Below are 21,322 nucleotides of genomic sequence, written 5' to 3' on the forward strand. Positions count from 1 at the left end.
CAGTGTCACTCCGGGGGGCGTCTAGGTCCCCTTGCACGTCCAGGTGCACGTTACAACCGAGGACGGCTTCCCCTGCGTGTTTGTACAGATGTTGGGCCCTGTCTTGGTAAGAAAACTGTTAACGTGTTTGCGTGTTCCTTGTACAGAAACCATCAATTGAGTTTGGAAAACAGAAGTTCTTTTACGTGCCAGGACAAGTACAATATACCCCTTTGGAAGTCCTTGGGCTGCATTCTTTGTTCTTAGCATGAAAATGTTGCTGTACGGAATTTTATGACTGTTACTCTCGACAAGCAGCTCTCTTTAAGCTCTTAGTACGTTTTATGTGATCTGTATGTGCAGTGATAGCAATTTTAAAGGTAAAATATTAGCTCTTTCGAGTGAACAGCAAAGAATCCAGTGCCCAGTATAGCTTATAATTACTCCATGTTCCTAATCTGTATAAAGATTTAAATGATAAATCCTCTTAGGTTTAGTTACGGTGTATTTCTTCCCCATGGGTTCCTCCGTACTACCCAGTTGCTTTTGCCACTAAATAGTCAAAACGTTAGATTAGGGCAGCCCTGGTGGCTCAGCAGTTTAGTGCCACCTGCAGCCCGGGGTGTGATCCTGGAGACCGTCGGGCTCCCTGCATGGAGCCTGCTTCTCCCTCTGCCTGCGTCTCGCCTCTCTCTCTCTCTCTCTCTTTCTCTCTCTGTGTCTCTATGAATAAATAAATAAAATCTTTAAAAAAAATTATTTTGGAGATGGGTGTCACCATGTAGCTGTTGTTATGACGCCTTGGGATGGTGTTCGTCACTGCATTCCCAGGATCTAGCACAGTGCAAGGCCCTGAAATATTTTTGGAGTGAATGAACTGGTAACTCATGATTTTTTTTCATTATCTGAATATGTGTTAATAAATAACAGTATGCAGTATTCTAGAATCATTACCATTTTGTGTCATCTAGAGGACTGACCTGGGTGCATGTTCCATGACAGACCCAACCCTTGAGGATTTTGTGGTTTGCTCTTTACATGAACGCTGTTCTCCGTCAGTCTTTTCTATGCAGCCTCATTGGGTTTCTCCTTTCTTTTCTTGGTTCATTGTTGTCAACCTAAAACTTGACTAACCATGTGTATGAAATGAACATTTCCTCACTTTTATAATTCAGTGTCTTGTGAATATGGACGTTGAACCAGCATGTGCTTGTTTTGATTGGAGAATTTTCAGTGGATGCCCTTTGAAGGGTCCGTGAGCTGGGGAACTGTCTTTGCTGAGCGCCTCGCAGGTAGCAGCCAGTGGACTGAGCGCTTTCTGTTGCTTTTCCTTATGTCAGAACAAAACAGCCTTAGTTTTCGCCCTTTGAGTGTTGTAAACAGATCAATAAACCACTTTGAATTTAATAACTGGGATCTGAAATAAGACTATGTCCAATGTAAGGTGGTATTTCTTATAGTAGTTTTCTACCTTCTTTGTGGGCTATGTCATTTTCTCTTAATGCATAGTGATGTAAATAAATTTTGTCATAATGGCATGGGAACATCATATGAACTATTTTGCCCCTAACACCAGTGTCATGATGGATTTCCCTTGCATTTCTCCTTTGTGTGTATTTTTGCATTCTCTAGTGGTTTGATTCCCCACACCTCAAATTAGGGGTGTTTCTTAGATGTTTCTTAGATAAATGCAAATTTGTTTCTTTATTACTGGGATAAAATAGGTTCAATATTTGCGAAAGTGGGGATCCCTGGGTGGTGCAGCGGTTCGGTGCCTGCCTTTGGCCCAGGGTGCGATCCTGGAGACCTGGGATCGAATCCCACATCGGGCTCCCGGTGCATGGAGCCTGCTTCTCCCTCTGCCTATGTCTCTGCCTCTCTCTCTCTCTCTCTGTGTGACTATCATAAATAAATAAAAAAAATAAAAAAAAATATTTGGGAAAGTGAAATGGATTCTAAAGAGCCCAAGCACTGATTAGATGATGCAATAGGTGATTTTACCTGTGTTCCCTTGTATTACAGGACAGGCCGATTGTGTCCCTGTCCCTTGCTAGAGGATTGCTGTGATGCAGTCGTACTGCAGAGAGACGTTGCTCAGCCGTCATATTTACCGTAGTGTGGGTACTTCAGAGGGTCTAGGTGGGATCTGGTGTTTCTGATGGTATTGAGGTTTAGTGCACAGTGTTTTCTCCTACAAACCTACAGCTTTTCGAAGTAGCACACAAGTGGGGGAAAGGAGCAGAATTCAGAGAAGCACTGATGTGAAAGGAGTAAGCCTTCACATACTGCTCCTGTGACAAGGAGCCTTGGCGACTCCATGTTCTTGCTCCACCATTGACTGTGGGCACCCGTTTCTGCATTAGAACTTACCTGGCTTTGTATTTAGTGCATTTTAAAAAATGTTTAGTGTGGGTGATGAAGAGGTAGGAGGACTGAGTTGTTAGAATTACCAACACAAATATCTTAATATATGCTTGTTTTTCTAGTCTGCAAGAATTCTTTGGGGAGAGGAGGGGGTAATGAACCTGAAATGAGTGGCTCCCTGTGCACACAGGTGTCAGAACTCTTTGTCACAGTCCCTCCACAAAAACCTCCCCTTTTCGTAGACGTACCACCTATAAGCATAACAGCCGTCTTCACGACTGTGCGGCTAGCTTAGACCTCCAAGGTACAGAACTCCTTGATGACTTCAGCTGCTGACACGGACTTTCCTCACTGCTGAAGACCAGAACAGTCAGGATTTCAAACCTTCTCTACGTCCGTGATATCGTGATATTCATCTCCCAATTCAGCAGCACGCCATTGTTGCCACACATCAGCTTTTGTCATTTTTGAAAACTTCCCAACTAAGGAGCATATTTTTTCAGAATTCCCCCTCTGAATTCACTTGGCCTTTTTTTTGGGGGGGGGGTCATCTACTTCTCAGTTTATTTTTTAATAATAAATTTATTTTTTATTGGTGTTCAGTTTGCCAACATACAGAATAACACCCAGTGCTCATCCCGTCAAGTGCCCCCCTCAGTGCCCGTCACCCAGTCACCCCCACCCCCGCCCACCTCCCCTTCCACCACCCCTAGTTCGTTTCTCAGAGTTAGGAGTCTTTATGTTCTGTCTCCCTTTCTGATATTTCCCACACATTTCTTGGCCTTTCATTTCCATGATTTGCTTTTGGTGTCACTTCACGCAGGGGTTCCTGCACCATTCTTTCCCAGCCCATCTGTTTTCCAGCTGCAGCCTGGAACCCAGTATGAGCCATTTGTTGCACAGGCCCCTGAGTTCTTGCCCTGTAGACTTCTCTGCAGGATTGTTTGCTGGTCCTCAGTCCTCTCTACTGATTTTCTTCAGATGTTTACTTCCATTTAAAAATTCTTTATTCTCTTAACTCCCTTTATTTCTCATAGAGCAGGACTTCTCGACCTTGGCTGCATGCCAGAATCACTTGGAAAGCTTTTGAAATTCTCTACCCAGGCTGCATCTAAGGCCTGTGCTGTGCTCTGGAACCCAGGCATCAAAAATTTTTTTAGTTGCCCAGTTGATTTCAGCAGACAAGGTTGAGAACCACTTAACCCTAGGGCTGTCCCAAAGAGCCTTTACATTCATCAAATTCTCAATTTTACCTTCTGCTTCCTTCACATTGACTTGTTTTCACTTTTTCAAAATAGTGAGGTAGAAATATAAATAACAAGTTGTACAGGGTGATGCTTCATGAAGAGGAATTGACAAAGGCGTCTGGGAATATGAAGGACTAGATTTCAACTAGAGAAACGAGGAGCTACCACTTGGGAAGAGGGGCATTCTGATGGAGAGAAGGATGTGAACAACAGTGGTGGTGGGTTTTTCCCTCAAGAAAGATGTTGATTGTTGGTAATTCAGGCAATAAAATAATAATCCTCCAAAACTTAAGAACTCTGATAGATCATGGATTCCTAATCTATTTTTTTCAGTTTTTATTTACATTTCACTTAACATACAGTGTAATATTAGTTTCAGGTATAGAATGTAGTGATTTGTTGCTCACAACACCCAGTGGTCACAACAAGTGCTCTCCTTAGTCCCCATCACTCATTCAAACCCTCCCCCCACCCAACTCCCCTATGGTGACCCTCAGTCCTCTATAGTTCAGAGTCTGTGTAACAATCGTGTTTTATAAAGAAGTTAGTGACCTATAGAATTTTGGTTTTCCAGAGGCTGTTGTAATAATCCAGGAGTGATGAGAAAATAATAGTGATAAAAAGCAATAGTAGATGGAATGGATGAGATGAATATAACGTGGGCCACCTTTAAGACGGTGTTCTTTGATTTCATTTGCTGGTTTGTATTTTCTAACTCACTTCTTTTTTTTTTTTTTAAGATTTTATTCATCTATTCATGAGAGACACAGGCAGAGACACAGGCAGAGGGAGAAGCAGGTTCCATGCAGGGAGCCTGATGTGGGACTCGATCCCAGGTCTCCAGGATCACGCCCTGGACCGAAGGCGACGCTCAACCGCTGAGCCACTCAGGCTGCCCTGTAACTCACTTCGTAATGACCAGGGTGGCACTGATTTCAAAACTGGTCCATACCCCTGACCATCTTCTTCGGTTTATTTCCCATTTAGGAACATGGTAGATACTGAGTGGAAGAGTTAGGGTCACAAGGAATTGAGGAAGACTCAAGGATGACTCCTAGCCCTGCTGCAGAGCTCTTGGAGTCAGGAAATCTGGGAGTGTGCTGTGGGGGGCAGATAGCTGTTTTAACAAGTCCTCCAGGTGACTGTGGGGAACACTTAGGTTTAGGGACCTCTACTGTGTCTCAGAAAGTCAGTGTTCAAACAAGAAGGTATCACACAGCTGTAATTGGAATGAAATCATATAAATGTAGATAACTGTGCATCTTAAAGCACTACACAAATAATAGTTGCGGTTGGTACATTGAGAGACACATTTAGGCATATTTCACGTGTTCAACTTCTCTGATTTATGCCTGACTTGTGAATATAAATGCTTACTCCCTTCCTCTCCCAGTTCTAGTTTCTCTACCACCCCATCACACTGCCACTCATCATTTGTGAGAAAACATATATTTTAGACAATGTATGAGTTCCAAAGTTAGAAAAAGACAAAAAAGCAGAAAAAAGCAGGTTAGAAAAAAAACAGGTTAGAAAAAAAACAAAAAGAAAGAGCTTTGGGCAGTCCACACCGGGTAAGGATGGTGTCTAATACACTGATTTAGTAAAGGTCTGAGGAAAACGTATGCAAATAGAGGGCCATCAGAAATTCAGAAAGGAATTGTAAAAATGCCTAGGTTTGGGTTCATAAAACTAGCTTCACAAATACTGGAGGGAGACTTAGTGTCCATAAAAATGTAGCTGGAAGTCCATGTAAGCAGGCCACCCGAAAGTGTGTGGCATCTTCCGTGTCAATAGCACAGCTACTGCGTCTGTAGCTACAGTTACTCCTTTTCACGTTCATGATGAGATCTTACTCCCGTGGCAAATTGATAATTTTATTCATACAACAAATATTGATCGCCCTGGAAATACAGGGACAAACCATATGATTCCCATTGCCCTAATGGAGCTTGCTTCCTAGTGGGATTAAGTTACAGCAAAAATATAGTATGGTAAATGGTAATAAGTGCTGTGCAGAAAAACAAAACTGAAAATAGGGCAGGAACCGTCAGAGGCAGAGTTGGAGGTTTAAGTGGAGGAGGTTTCACTGAGAACATGAGCAGTTGAACCGAAGACCTGGGAAGAATGCAGGCTCTGCACTCCCACACATACGTGGGAAATGTGGCAGGTGCTGAGAGCCGCCGGGCAGGTTAGGGCGCCTGACACCTGAGGAATGTTTACCCTTGAACACCGTGTTCACAGCCACTTAAAATGTGAAGAATGGCCTTGGGAAGAACTTTGATTTCCTTGGCTACTACAGAGGAGAGAAGTCAGAGAGAATGCGGGCTGTAGGGAACGTGTTGCCACCAGGAAAGGGGTGAGGCAGGGGGAGAAGGGAAGACAGAGACCCTGAATCCTCAAGCAGAAGCCCCGCTGAGCTTGATCCCAACACAAGGCTTGGTTCCATGACCTTGAGATCATGACCTGAGCTGAAATCAAGAGTAGGACGCTTAACCAGCTGAGCCACCCAGGTGCCCAGAGGAGTCTACGTTCTGAAAAGGCTCTTGGATTTGTTCCCTTGAAGTTCCTCACTATCTGGAAAACTCACTTCTGGGATTAAAAAAAAAACCAACATTCTTATTCCATGCATAGTTGCCATCTGGTGGAATAACAAATAACTACAAGGTGTGAACCACAGAAATTGATTCAACAAATATTTATCCAAATATTTATCGAGAGCCATTAGATGTCAGAGAGGTTGTCATTCAGTGATATTTGGGTTCATTTTTCTTTGACTCAGCAGAAGGTTTATTTTGAAGATTTACTTTCCAGAATTTTTTTTTTTTCAGTTTGGATCTTCATTTCCCTGCCATAGGCTCCTGGGTTATCAAGAGTAAATAACTTAGTATCCTTATGATTCACATTTTACAAATCTAGAATGTGAAAGGCTGGTAGCTCATTCTCTGGTATCCTGATAATATTGTAGGAAGTAAAGTGATTTGGTTTTTAGAAATATTCTCAGTTGCTCTGTCAACATTAATATATCACTCATCTTCTCAGAAGTTTCCTGAGATATTGTATTTGCAGCAAAGGGACCAGTATTTGTTTTCCAATCCATTGTGGATTTTTTTGTAAAATAAAAATCATGTGTTTAACTTACTCTGAATTGCATAACATAATTTGGATTGATGGAGGTGTAGATGGGTATGTGAGAGAAACACTAGACTAGAATGTCATTTGTAGAATCTAGGCTGGAGGTATATGTCAGAACAAAGGCAGTTGTTCGTTTTAATGATTTTTTCACACTTGATCAAGGAATGAGATTGGTTAAATGAGTGATTTTTCAAACCACTACAAACATTTTCAATTTTTCTATATGGACACATTCACAACAAAATGTCGGTGTAGAATCCTGGTTTTGGATGTCATGGCAACATCACATCACTGTGAATTTCTAAAAATTCTCTGTTGTCTCTAGTGGACGAATACTAATAATTTAGTTTTAGATTATTGGGGCATTGGTCCACGGATCACACTTCCCATAACCCTGATGAAACTCTTAATTTATTATATAATACTAAAAAAGTTTTAAGAAAGTCTCTCTTTTCCACCAGCGAGGAAACTGACCCAGGACGTTGCAGGGTTTCTGGGCTCATGTCACACCTTGAAACCCAGGTCTGATCCCCTCTGGGGTGTGTTACGTTATTTCCCTGCTGATGAAAGGAGAACGGCACAGAGGTGAGGGTGAGGTGAACAGAATTACAAAATTGATGTTGGAATATTGTAAAGCTGGAAGACCGAGCACATTTTCTTTGTTCCATATAATAAAGGATTTATTGAACATCATATACTAGGAGACTACACAAGTCATACGCTAATGCAAATTTTTTACATATCAGCATCATGAGGGGGGAATAAACCTTCTTCTTAAGATAGGCAGGATGAAGTAACTCAACCCAGGAACTTAGTGTTTTCTGTGGTACCAGGAAACACTGAAATAAGGGCAAGGGCACGTGTCGAGAGAGGGCTGCACCTTTTTCACTGACTGTATTCATGTAGAAATTCACATTTGCTATGTCCTCGCTTCCTTTTCCACTGTGAACATTTTTTTTTTTAACCGTACACCATCCCAGTCTCAGAATTGGAAGCCCTGCTAGTACCCGATGGTCTTGCTTCTATGTGTATATTTGTCTTTAGAGTGAGGAACTTGGTAATTTTCTCAGTTTCAGGCTCTGTTGTTACCGGGCTAAGGAAAGTGCACCGTTGGCTTAGGGAAGTTCAAGGATATCCCTGAGTTGGAAGTTCCTATAAAGAAACCTGAAGGATCTATTATTACTAGTTCATAATATATGAAAAAAGGCTTTATAAAAACTTTATAATATGGATAAGTTGATAGGAATAGCATGCATATATTTTTTAAAAAGAAGTTTCAGATCACATTTATGTTCATTTGAATATGAATTCTTCTCAGTCGAACCTCAAGACAATGCAAGAAGGTTTTAGTAGGTTAGACGGTTTAGACTTGTTCTAAGGGCTTTAGTTGTACGGAAGGGTCGTTTGAGAGTACCTGCTTTCTAGTTTAAAGATAGAGGGTAAAGGTAGCACCTAAATTTTTCAAATAAGAGATTGTTTGCTATCAGTTTTAAGTTATCATTTTTTCACATTTGACAAGGGAATGGCACTGGTTAAATTAGTGGTTTCCAAACCTTTGGTATTCATGGATCCGTAAACACCAAGGTCAAGTACAGCTTTTTTAAATTTTTTGCCAAGAAAGATGATTGACCAAAATAAGAAAAAATTAACCCACGATTAATAACACTGTATTACAAATAAGTGTCTGTTGAACCTAAGATTTCTACTAAGATACTGAATAAATTTAGCTTTACTAAAATTACTTTGCGGTCTACATTAATGTACACTGAATCAGACAAAATTACATCCTATAGGGGTCAAAACACCACCTTTTGGATTCAGTAACTTTCCAAAGTCCATTACTACTCAAAGGACCTCATGCATTCCTTTAAAATTTGAGTATTGAATGATACTCAGAGGCTTTAAAGGTGCAGGTCTAATGAAATGCATGGTCTAAGCAAGGGAGAAATACAGCGATGCTCCATGGAGGACACGACACGTATGTTTGATACCTTCAGAGAACATAGGGAGCCCCTCCCTGAAGGCTCAGAAAAAAGAACTGGCATCAAGCAGGGAGCAGCTTCACAAAGGAGGTAGAGAGTAACAGGAGAAAATTCTACTTACTGATTCTCTTCATTCAAATCGGTTGCTCAGTTTAATGAGCTCTAAATTGGTAAATCCCCAAATTTGATTATATGGTGGCGAAGAAGGCAGCTCTCAAATGAGTCCATTTGGGCTTAGATTCTCACTCTTAACCTCTGGCATGTTTCTTTCCCCGCCACCCCACCCCCCCCATGCTGCTTTTTTTCTTCCCTTAGCCTTTGGAATAGCTTCCGGCACCTACTTTGTGCTAAGGTTAATATATGTAAAAAGCTAGAACATTTTCTAGCTTTTTTTCAAAATGCTGTTCTAATCACATGACTCCCTGACTTTAAGGTTTGGAAGGCGTTCCACGTTCTTGAGATAAAAGCCAAGGACCTTCCAGGGGTTATGAAGCCTGTCCCTCCTCTCTAGCCTCTTTTTATTCCACTGGTCCTTTCACTGAAGCCCAAGGAGCCTTTTCAAGCCCACTTAGATAAGCTGTGTTCCCCCAACCAGGATCCTCGGTATCCCCACATTTCCAAACACATTCCTCTCCATTTTTGTATCTCTAGGCACCTCCTCAGGGAATCCTCTGTGACTTCCTCAGATGGGCTCAGAACTTTGTGACACTCTCAGGGCTCTAGAAACTCCCATTGTATTCACCAAGCTGCCGCCAGTTCCTGTAATTATCTTCCCTCCAGTGTAGGTTCTGTGAAGGAGCTCACTCGTCTCTTTGGCTCCCGAGTATATTCTCAACACTGAGCACATTGCCCAGCGTGTAGTATGTTCTGATAAATATTTATGGAACGAATGGGTGAGGTTTGGGGGAGGAAGCCTGTAGAGTGTTGAGCTAAACAAGTGTGCCCCTTTATTGGAACAGAAAATGTGTCCTCCAGAGAGGTGGAATGGAAGACTGGAAAGGCCACGTGAGGGAGACCCAGATGGATGAAGACACCGGCACAGTCCAGTGCAGATGGGGAAGCTCGTTGACAGGCTTGAGCATGTGCAGTGAGCTGATGAACCCCGGTGTTGGTACTGGAAAATGGGGAATTTACATAGAATGGCACTAAATTCGTCGCTGTTAAAAGGCTTCAAGGATTGGCTAACTTCCCCTCTGAAAAAGTTTCAGAAAACATGCCTTGTTTCTCTAGGCGCAGCATACATTATGGGAATTATTAGCAGTTGACGTTGTTAAGGAGAGAAAGGCATGTCTTATGGGTGGGACTCCTGTACTTTGTGGCTGTTTTCCTGGCTGAGCACATGCTGGCAGCCTTCCCAGGAGCCATCTCCTGGATAGCCACCATGATCTGGCAGGCAGGTAATGTTCTTCCTGTCATTGTACAACCCTTCTGAAGCAAAGAGGCAATGCACGGATCAGATCAAAAGTACTGTGTGAACAATAAGTGCTTCTGTGGAAAAGTCCGTTTGAAGTCTTATTTGGACAGCTGGGCAGACTCCCCTTCTGCAGACACAGTTTTCTGTTGTAGTCCTCACACTTCAGTCTTGTTATTTACCACGACTTTAAGATATTCGGTGATTTTTTTTTAGTCCATCAACTGAGCAGGTGAATGGAGAGGGTGGCCATTCGTGGTGCTCAGGAGGCCCCCATGCGGGGTATAACTTGCTAAAACGTGGGAAGCCGTGACTGCGAGGATGTTGCAGCGTTTTGATGCCCGTGTCCTGACTCCCACACTGAATTACTTGGATGTTCAGTGGCATTTTCACATAAAGGTCACTGATTGGGAACTCCACAGATCGTGGCCCGCGCCGTCAGGATAGAGGCTGCCAGGGGTGAACTGTGATGAGTGGGAGGAGGGAGGGAGGAGGTAGGTAATGCTGCTTTCGAATTCTGTCAGTCTCTGCTCTCCCGACGTGTGACCGTGGGCCGGTCACTCCATAGCCTAAGCCACTTAATCCATGAAGGATAACAAGGCACAGGGTGATTGGGGGCAAAAGGAGATAATAGGTGAAGAGCTGTAGGGAGACACAGTGAGTTTGTTGTAAACTGAATTCCCTCGGTTGCTTCAGCACCAATACGGCAGCCGAGGTGGGACCCAGACAGTGTCTTTGAGGATCCTGGGGCGTCGAGCGGAAAGCTGGTCTAGGTGCACCTGAAGCTAGGACCACGCTTTGTCTGCCTTTGACTAAAAAATAATGACCGTGAAAGGATAGAAGGTTAAGATCATTTGTCTCTACTGGGACTAAGTCCATCATCAGTTTCATAACTTATGTAACACCTGAAAAAATCTTAAAAACTACCACTTCGCAATTACAGCAGATTGTCGCTTAGGCATTGCATTTTTGAACAATATACCTTTTCTTCACAAAACTAGGTTTACTTTTCTCTGCGATGTTACCTCTGCTTCCTTCTGCGATCTCTTTTTCGCATTCATGTGGACAAGGTCCACGTCTGAGGTTAAGCATCTGATTGAAAGTCAGTAAACCCTAGTGGTTCATTGAAGTTAGGCAAGTGCGTGGATGGGGAAACAACCGTCCAAACCATTGATTCCCTCCTCATTCGCACATTGTCTGGGTATTTTCTAAGCACTTGCTCTGTGCTTGAGTGGTGGTGCGTCCTACAGATTCGGTGCGGGGTGACACCATCTTTGGGTTCATGGAGCTTGCTCTCTAGTGAGGAAGAAAGTAAAATGGCCATAAAACCTTCCCTCACCCATCACAGGTTGCTGGGGTTGCATCTGCACCATACAGGATCGGCCGATTCAAGCAGTTGGGGAAGGAATCAGTACGGGAGGGTTGATGGATCGGGGATGGGAAGCCTTAGGAAGAGAGGATTGGGTGATGGTGAGGTGGACTGGGTGAAGTTTGGGGAAGCAGAGCAGTGGGGCTGGAGCACGGGCACTGAGCGGGGCAGGATGCCGAGCGAGGAGGCCAGAGGGGTAGTCTGGAGCCATCTGAAGTAGGACCTTGGTGACGATGTGGGGGGAAAGTTAGTGAAGAATTTGTAAGCCGGGGAAGGACCGACATGGCCAGGTTTCTCAAAAGGAATCCTAGCTGGATACCCCCGGAGGGAAGAGGCTGGGGAAGTGAGTCCGGCGGCTTCCAGGTCACTTCTGAGGCGGGAAGGCCCGGTGACAGGCTCTTGCTCTCGGGACAGGGTGAGGGGCAGGAAGGCGTCGCCTGAGGAGCTTGTGCGGTGGGACCGGCCGGCGGGCGTCGAGGCCGTGGGGCCGGAGAGGTCCGCGCGGGGCAGACAGGGCCCGAGTGGCGCCGGGTCTCCAGGCCGACGTCGCGGAGGCGGGCAGGGCCGCCCAGGAGCAACCTTGCACCTGAGCCCGCCCGGGGCACCCGGTCCGTCAGCCGCCCTGAGGCGTCGCGCTTCGGAGCGTCCGGTGGGTCCGTCCGGTGGGTCCCGCTGTGACCCGGTCGGCTCCGACGAGGGGGCTGGCGGCTGCGGCCTGCGACGCCGCGGGGAGAGGCAGCCGCCCTGGGGGAGGGAGGGGCGGGGGCGGGGCCTCGGAGCGGAGCCGCCTCACACTTCGCTTCCTGGGGCGCACGCGGCGGCGCCTCGGGAGACCTGGGAGCCGGGTCCTGAGCCCAAACTTAGCCCGAGGGAAGCCAGGGTCCACGGGAGGCCGTACTTTCTTCAACAGATCTTTTTTTTTTTTTTTTTTTTAATATTTTATGTATCCCTGAGAGACCCAGAGAGAGGCCGAGAGCCAGGCAGAGGGAGAAGGAGGCTCCCTGCGGGGAGCCCGATGCGGGACACGATCCCGGGCTCCATCCAGGTCTCGATCTGGGGCTCCATCCGGGGCCGACATGGGGCTCCATCCAGGTGTCCATCTGGGGCCCGATCCTGGGCTCCATCTGGGGCCCAATCCGGGATTCGATCCAGGGCTCCATCCGCGGCTCCATCCAGGTGTCCATCCGGGGCCCGATCCGGGGCTCCATCCGGGCCCGATCCTGGACTCGATCCAGGGCTCCATCTGGGGCCCGATCCAGGGCTCGATGCAGGGCTCCATCCGGGGCTCCATCCGGGGCTCCATCCGGGGCTCGATCCGGGGCCCGATCCGGGGCCCGATCCGGGGCTCCATCCGGGCCCGATCCTGGACTCGATCCAGGGCTCCATCTGGGGCCCGATCCAGGGCTCGATCCAGGGCTCCATCCGGGGCTCGATCCGGGGCCCGATCCGGGGTTCCATCCAGGGCTCCATCCGGGGTGCGGGGTCACGGCCTGGGCGCTCCCCGGCAGAGCCCCGGCAGGTCGGCCTGCAGGCCGGGCTCCGTGGGGGCGCCGGGTGGGCTGCGCGCAGACCCGGGGCTGCCCTGCGGCGGGTACTGACTCGGGGGGACGCAGACGTACCTGGCGGCAGGTGCTGAGCAAGCCCGAGCGACGTGCGAGTGCGAGACGGCGGACGGGCCGCGGGGGCGGGGACAGGGCGGGGACAGGGCGGGGTGGCCCGGCGTGGGCACTGGCCTCGAGGGCCCGGCGCTCCCTGCGGCCCACGCCGCCTCCCGCCCGCCCGCGCCCCTTGCGCTCTGCCCCGGCCACTTGGGTCGTGCTGCCTGCCGCAGGCTTGCCCTGCATCTCGTCCCCGCGCCGCCCTGCTGCTGAGGACGCTCCGTTCCCCAGGCAGCGACCTGGCCCCGGCGGATGCTCGGATGCTCGTCCCGGGACGCCTGTCCCCGACCGCGTCCCCGCGCCCCGCAGCCGGACCTCGTGCCCGGGCTTTGCTCTGCACTCAGCTGGGCTGGCCCCGCCCCCCCACGCCGCCCCGCCCCGCACGCAGGCACGCGCACGCACACATACAGGCGCGCGCACGCACGCAAATATACATGCACGTGCTCGCGCACAGACACGCACGCACACAGATATACATGCACGCCCGCGCACGCAGCCATACGGGCACGCGCACGCCCGCGCACAGGCATACAGGCACGCGCACGCAGGCGCGCGTCCGAGCTCTTCCTTTCCGGGTTGGGCGCCGGCGGGTGGAGCTGGCGCGGCCTCGTCGGCGGGCGAGGGCCCGCGGGGCGGGGCGCGTGCCCGGGGCGGCCCACCCCGCGGTGCTGCGGCCTCCTCGAGGCGTGCGGCCCGTCGCGAACGCGCCCTCCTGGCAGGCGGCTGGGCCTTCCGCTCTGTGCCGAGCGGCCCGAGTGCGGCGGCCGTTTGGCCGGGCGTCCCGTAAGCGGCTGTTGGGTGTGTTTGCGTGTCTTGCAGGTCTTCCTGAAGAGCGACAGGGTGGCCAGGATGGTCCAGAGCGGAGGATGCTCCGCCAACGACTTCAGGGAGGTGTTCAAGAAGAACATCGAGAAGCGTGTGCGGAGCCTGCCCGAAATCGACGGCCTGAGCAAGGAGACGGTGCTCAGCTCGTGGATAGCCAAGTACGACGCCATCTACAGGGGCGAGGACGACGTGTGCAGGCCGCCCGGCCGCGGCGCCCTCAGCGCGGTGTCCGAGCTCATCCTCAGCAAGGAGCAGCTCTACGAGATGTTCCAGCAGATCCTGGGCGTCAAGAAACTGGAGCACCAGCTGCTCTACAACGCGTGCCAGGTAAGCGGCCCCGAGCGCCGGCGGCCAGAGCCCGCGAGCTGCCAGCTGCGAGCTGCGAGCCGCGAGCGGGGCGCCCCGTGGCCACCGCGGCTGCCAGGCTGAGCGCGCGTGAATTCTCGCGGATGGGCGGCAGCTGAAGGAAGGAGAGACGAGCATCCGGACGCTCCATCTCGTACGCAGTCGTGCCCTGTCCTAGGATGTCACGCTTTGTGTCTGCGGGGCGTGTGAGGGGCCTGCGCAAAGAACGAAGTGAAAATCCTCTGTTATCTGATTGCGAAGATTGTGCCCGGGAAACCCCCGAGGAGCCGACACCGGTGCAAACACATGAGGGTTTATTCACAAGCTCGAGCCTGGGTCCAAGTGCACCCGACACAGCAGAGCAGGGACTTGGACCCCGAGACTCAGAGGCGCAGCAGCTTTATAGGGGCCAGTGGCCCATGGGATACGCAGGAAGTTGCACAGTCCCGTCGGTCCACACGCAGGTGGCCGATTGAATTACATTTTACCCTAAAGTTCCATTTGAACTGGCCTATCACGGAGCCGATTTCCGATTAGGGTGTGCCCCGGGTTTGACTAGGGTGGGGCAGCGCCTTAAGCAATAAGCAGGTCATGTGGGGGTCATACAGGAGGTGGCGGGTGCAGCGCACAAGGGAGTCGGTCCTGCTCTGCTTGTCCAGGGGTAGGGGAGTTTTGTTAAATATCCTGGGTCCCACATTATCTAAAGAAGTTGCATAACTTATAATACAGAGATATTCCTGAGTGAAAAATAAGTTTTTTTTTTTTTTTTTTTTAAATAAAGTTATGCTCAAGGCACCTGGGGGGTTCAGCAGTTGAGCGTCAGCCCAGGCCGTGACCCCGGAGTCCTGGGATCGAGTCCCACGTTGAGCTCCCTGCAGGGAGCCTGCTTCTCCCTCTGCCTGTGTCTCTGCCTCTCTCATGAATAAATAAAATCTTAAAAAAAAAAATAAAGTTATGCTCATCTTTTGAGTTTTATAGAAGTAATCGAAACTCACAATGTCTTTAATCCAGATAGAAATGAAGATGTTGCTGTACTACGTAATTTAGAGATGATGAAAGAAAAAAGTATTTTTCTCTTCGGTCATTATTCTGATAATTATGTGGGACAAATTGAATGAAATATGTTCCACGTCTTTCATCTTTGGACCCTAGATTTGTCTAATACGTTCATTTGATATTTGCATTTTATTTTAGTGGTATAAATTATTTATGCCCTAATATACAATTTAAATAGACAAAATTCAGGCATTTTGAAATTCATGCTTTCATTAGGAGTTACACTCCTATAATGTATATAATTTACGTCTATTTTTAATCTTTTCACAAATCTCTTAATTTCTGCATTTTTATATCATTTGCTTTGCATTACTAACATCTGAGTCACTTCAAATGAATAAATTGGCAATTAATAGTAAAGCCTCTTAACCCTGTGAACAATTCATGCATTCATCATGCTTGCTTTCATGGTTAATAATCCAGGCAGTTACTAAATAGTGGAGGATGACTGTAAAACCTCAATCTTCAGTTTTAAAAGATTAATGCAACTGGCCTTTGTATTTTTAATGGAACAGTGGCTCACTTGTACAGTTAAAAATCGATGAACATAGTGAAATTCAGATTCACACATATGGTAGATATTTATTAAGTATTCAAGTTTTTGACTTGCTAGATGTTGAGAAAACCAAACTGAGCAAATGAAAATATTTGTTCTGTGTATCTCCATATGTTGAAGTCTGATAAAGCAGATGGACCTCCAAAATGAGTTATTACAAATGCATTCGGATTTATGCTGTGTGTTCCAGGATCATGACATCCTGTGGACCAGTTTTTTTTCTCATAATAGCATCACTGTTGTCCTTTATATAATTAATTTCTTTATCGGTGTATAAAATCCCTCTTTATCCCTGGTAATTTTATCTTTTCTGAAGTCTGCTTTGTCTTAAACAAATATGGCTTACTCCAGCTTTCTTTTGATTAGTTAGCCGGTGTCTTTCTCCATCTGTTTACTGTTAACCTATCTGATTCCTTATTTTGGTTTTTTTTTTTTTTTTTTTGAAGATTTATTTATTTATTCATGAGAATACACAGAGAGAGACAGAGACACAGGCAGAGGGAGAAGCAGGCTCCATGCAGGGGGCCCGATGTGGGACTCGATCCCGGGTCTCTAGGATCACACTCTGAGCTGAAGGTGGCCCCAAACCCCTGAGCCACCCGGGCTGCCCCATGATTCCTTATTTTGAAAGTGGGTTTCTTATAGACAACATAAAATTGCCTCTTGGTTTTCTTTTTAATCCATTCAGACATTCTCTGTCTTTTAATGGCTGTGTTTAGACTATTTATATTTAGAGTAATATAGTTGGTTGAGGTTCTACAGTCTTTTTAAGTGTTGGGTCATTTCCTTGCATCTGTCCTTTGTCCCCTTCCCCACCCATTTCTGCCTTCTCACATTTGAATTGAGCAGTTTATGTGATTCCATTTTGTGGGATTTTCTTTTGATGTGCTACTTGTTTTTTCTTTTTTTGGAGCTTGTTTAGGGGTTGTTTATTGGTGGCTCTAGGGTTTAAAATCTACATTTTAAAATGCTCAAGTCCACATTCAGATAACACTCTCAGGCTTCAAGTGTAGTACAGTTGCCCCATAATAGAGAATTTCCAACTCCTCCCTTCCATTGCTTGTGACATTTGTCATTTATTTCAGTGATATTTCTGTCCTTCATTACCTGATGTTTTTGTCATCCAGTATATGATTACTATTATTTCTTTAAACAGTTAATATTTAGATATTAAGATTAAGAAAACAAAACAAAAATTTGTATATCTTCCCTTGATGCCTTCTCCTTACACTTTCTTTATATAGACCCAAGTTTCTGACTCTCTCATTTTCCCTATCTTTCTGAAAAACTTCTTTTAACACCTGTTGCAAGGCAGGATGACTGGCGATGAGTTTCTCAGTTTTTGTTTGAGAAAGTCTGTTTTTCCTTCATATTTAAAGGATAATTTCACTGGATATAGGGTTATCAGTGAGCTTTTTATTCTTTCAGTACTCTGCAGCTTTCACCTCACACTTCTCTTGCTTGTGTGTCTTCTGGTAAGAAGTCTGAAACCCCAGTGTTCTGACTCCTTGTCTCACTTTCCTGAGTTTGAATATGATGTGTCTTGGGATAGGCTCTATGGTTCTCTTGGTTGGCATTCTCTGAGCTTTCTGGATCTTTGGGTTGGTGTCTGTCATTCCATTTGGAAGATTCTTGGCCATGATCACTTCACGTTTTCCTTCTGTCCCATTCTCACCATCTTTTGGTAGTGCAGGAGCATTTGTGTCATCCCCATTTGATATTGTCCCACAATTCTGGGATGTTCTTTTTGTCTGTTTAATTTTTTAGGCTTTTTTTTTTTTTTTTCCACTTTGCATTTGAGATTGGGAAGTTTATGTTGACCTTTCTTCAAGTTCACGGATTCTCTCCCTCAGAATCCTCAGGTCTGCTGATGAGCCAGTCAAAAGCTGTCTTCATTTCTGATCTCTAGCATTTCACTTGGAGTCTTAAGAGTTCCCATCTCCTTCATTCCGTTACCCATCTGTGCTTGCATGTTTTTAACTTTTTCCACTAGAGCCCTTAACATATTAGTATAAGTTATTTAAATCATTTTTTTCTTTTTCTTTTTTCTTTTCTCTCTCTTTTTTCTTTTTGTTTCTTTCTTTTCTTTCTTTCTTTCTTTCTTTCTTTCTTTTTTTTTTTTTTGAATTATAATATTTCCATCACCAGTAAATCTCATTGGGGTGCTTGCTTTGTGTTTCCAGTCTTTCTTTCTTTCTTTTTCTCTTTTGGTATGTTTTGTCATTTTTGTTAAAAGCCAGACTATTATATCAGATAATAAGAACTGAGGTATGTTAGCCTTTAGTATGAAGATTTACATTAATCTTGACTGGATGTTAGGCTGTGTTTCATGTTTGCTATAATGTTTGTGGGTACAAGACGCTTCAAGTTCTTCTAATGTCCTTGTCTTTGTCTCCTCTATTGACTTTAGGCTTCCCCAAGTATTCGTCGTCAGTAAGTCTGTCATACAGCTCTGATCCTCTGCTGTTAAACGGGGGCTGTGTTGGTGTTGTGGCAGAGTGTTGGCAAGTAGGCGCTGGTCTCAGATTTTTTGTGGCCTCTGTCTGGGGGCTGTAGCCTGCATGGATGTTTCTGTCCCTCTCCACCATGTGACTTATTCCCTTCCATGCCTGAATCATCCCTAGTCTGTTTTCTTGAAAGCCCTCCCCCCTCCCCTCGTTCACTTAGGGTTTGGTTCTCCCAGTAGAAGAGATCAGAAGGCTGCAAAAGGCTGCAGAGGATAGTCTTCTCTCTCTCCAGCTGGGACAATTCCATCCCCCTCTGTTATGTTGAAGAATGTGGGACATTTAACAGTGGCTTTTCTTCTCTTCTTCCTGCAAGTCCGCATGGGGATCTTTCTTGGATCCCTATCATGAGAGCTCGGTGGGGTCACTGGAGGTAAAAGCCAGCAGAGTAGGGGAACTACCTTCTGATTTTAGCCCCAGGAGTTTCTAACTCTCTGCACTCAGCTTCTGGTAAATGACCAGTCAAGTAAGTGGTCCAACTCTTTATGGCCTCCACTGACTTCTGCTCCTGGTGTTGTACCACAATTTGGTTTTGATCTCCAGGGTTTGGGTTAGTGGTTTGCCATGCAATCTTAGTTCTCTCACAAGTCCAAGAAAAATCATTGATTTTCAGTTTGTTGAGCTCTTTATTTTAAGAATGGGAGTGACAACTTCAATCTCTTTACAGATCTGAGCTCAAATTGCAATTCCTTTTTTTTTTTTTTTTGGTTCTGAGATTTGAAAAGCTCTTACAGATTATTTTTTGATTGATTGAAAAAAATACAGAAAATCATAAAGGAAGAGCTTTACTGTGGAGTAACAATCATTTTATGAAATCAATGCAGTTATGAAAATGGATGGTTAAGAAAACAGCTGAGATTGTCTTTTTCTTTCTCAAGGGCATATATATCTTATTTGTTCTTCCATTGTCTGTCAATAGAGGTTTAAGAAGAAAAGGTGATAGAAAACACATAAAATAGTCTGCTCTTTACCGGTAAGAAATAGTTTAAGAAGAGGAATAGTAGGAGGAGCAGAGAAACGACCTAAAGCTAGCTGAGCTGTTGGAACCTGGCTTCAGATGTAGGGCAGTGAAATTACTCCACGTTCCTGGCATCTCAGGAAAGGCTTTGAGACTTACTGTGACTCTTCTGTGGTGGTTTACTCTTAGCTGGTCCCTTGTTTTTTTTGCTGGTAGTGGTCCCCTAGGAAATCTCAAGGATGTGTGCTTGCTTCAGGCCAGAAGCTCAGGATAGAGAGCTGTTCTGCTAGGAGGTGCAGGATGGCAGCAGCCAGATAGTCCCTGGTACTTAAGAAAGAAAAGACCAGAATGTGAAGGGAGCCTTGTCAGAGCTGCAGCCTGCTGCCGGCAGGAGCCTAATGGGGTCATAACAGTCATCCCACAACTGTAGGGTCAGTATCAGGAAGGGAAAAGCAGGATGCTGTCTTCTGAAGAAGCAGAGGTGTTTATGTGACTTTTGATTAGTAGAGCCAAGAAGTTATTAATTATCGAAATTAAGGCATAAAAGTTAAACACTACTGTAGAGGTTATCACAATTAAATTATAAAAATTAGGGATAATTGAAAGAAAAATTATTACATGTTACCTTCCCCAAAAAAGAATAAGAACAATCCACATATTTCACAGATTAGCTGTTGTGCTCTTAAAATTATCTGTCACACTTTGGATTCTTTGGTTTCAGAGTAATGTGTCAGTATTGCTCCACATTTACAGAACTAAGTATTAGGTAAAAAAGGAAGGAGTTCCTTCTAAAATGAGCAACATGACAATATAAAAATCTGAAATTGTTAACCATGATTTATTTGAATCAGACTATTAGAGATACAGTGAAGTAACAGGACTAAAGGAAGAACAAACAAAATTTGTTGGTGAAAAGTTTAATTTCAGGATAATTTTAAGGAAGTGTAGTGAATTTCAGGTAAGTATAGTTACAGCTTTAAAGAAACAAAGGTAGTTGATATTAAAAGTATGTATTTTATGATCCTAAGTTAAATAAAAATTCTTTCACATATTTTTTAATAAAACACTGCTACTTAAGTGGTACTAATCAGTTGCCTTTGAACAGAAGTAGGTTATTAAAGATTATTTAAAAATAATGACAAAGGCTAATACATTATATTTCAAGTCAGTCAGTGAACTCAATCTCTATACTCATGTACAGATACGTATCATAAGAAAGTTCACGCCAAACAGTATATTGAGTGATAGAAACAGAGAGACCAGACCTAGTTATTTGCTAGATTCATTTTAAGAGGAAAGAAAATAATAAAACACCGTTGTAAATGGCACAGGGGTGTAGAGAGTTCCTGGCTATATGGTCTTGAGGTTGAAGAGAACACAATATTGGAAGAGTGTCATGAAGACACCAGAGTAAGACGCTAAGAAAGTATTCTGTGAGGAGGGATGAGCACGTGTAGAGTGTCCAAAACAGCGTGGCACTGGGGAGTGGCAAGTCTGTGGCTGCTGGGGTATGAGGGGGGGACGGGGCTGTGGTCTGAGATGACAGTGAGCAGATACAGGCTGAGGCGTCGCAAGCTGGAGAGCAACCCAATCCTGCATGACCAAGTGTGCGTGGTGGGGTATGTAGTCCTGTATCAATAGTGACTCTCCTCCTCTTGTTTATTTGTACTTTAGGAGAATTAGCAACTGAACTTCACAGCTATCTGTATCCTCATCTTTTCTGCCCATGGCCACCTTCATTAATCTTTTATAATCTCATTCCATTAACTGAAGAAAGTACCTCACCTGTATTTGCCCAAAAGTTGAAGCAAAGTTAGCTAAAATCTTCCTCTAAATATCCCTCCATCGAAATTTCTTGTGTTCTGATGAGTACAAGAACTCTGAGTGATACTACAGAACTGTTGTGAATTTTAAGGGATAAGAAGGAATAATTGAC

The 21,322-nt window shown here is 45.5% G+C and overlaps 1 protein-coding gene across 16 annotated transcripts in view; it reads left to right on the forward strand.

Annotated features, from left to right (window-relative positions):
* The window catches only part of CADPS2 (calcium dependent secretion activator 2), a 454,201-nt gene that overhangs the window by 144,524 nt on the left and 288,355 nt on the right, over window positions 1–21,322 (forward strand). For 14 of the 16 annotated variants that reach the window (XR_012010532.1, XM_072783288.1, XM_072783294.1 and 11 more), the window contains one exon: window positions 13,962–14,294. The exons of the other annotated variants lie outside the window; for them this stretch is intronic. Coding sequence is in view for 13 of the 14 variants with exons in the window: in XM_072783288.1 (XP_072639389.1) it covers window positions 13,962–14,294 (333 nt within the window). In the remaining variant the exon portion in view is untranslated. The remainder of the gene's footprint in view (window positions 1–13,961; window positions 14,295–21,322) is intronic. 16 annotated transcript variants of the gene reach the window in all.

Source organism: Canis lupus, chromosome 18 (assembly GCF_048164855.1).
Source record: "Canis lupus baileyi chromosome 18, mCanLup2.hap1, whole genome shotgun sequence".
NCBI classification, from domain to species: domain Eukaryota; kingdom Metazoa; phylum Chordata; class Mammalia; order Carnivora; family Canidae; genus Canis; species Canis lupus.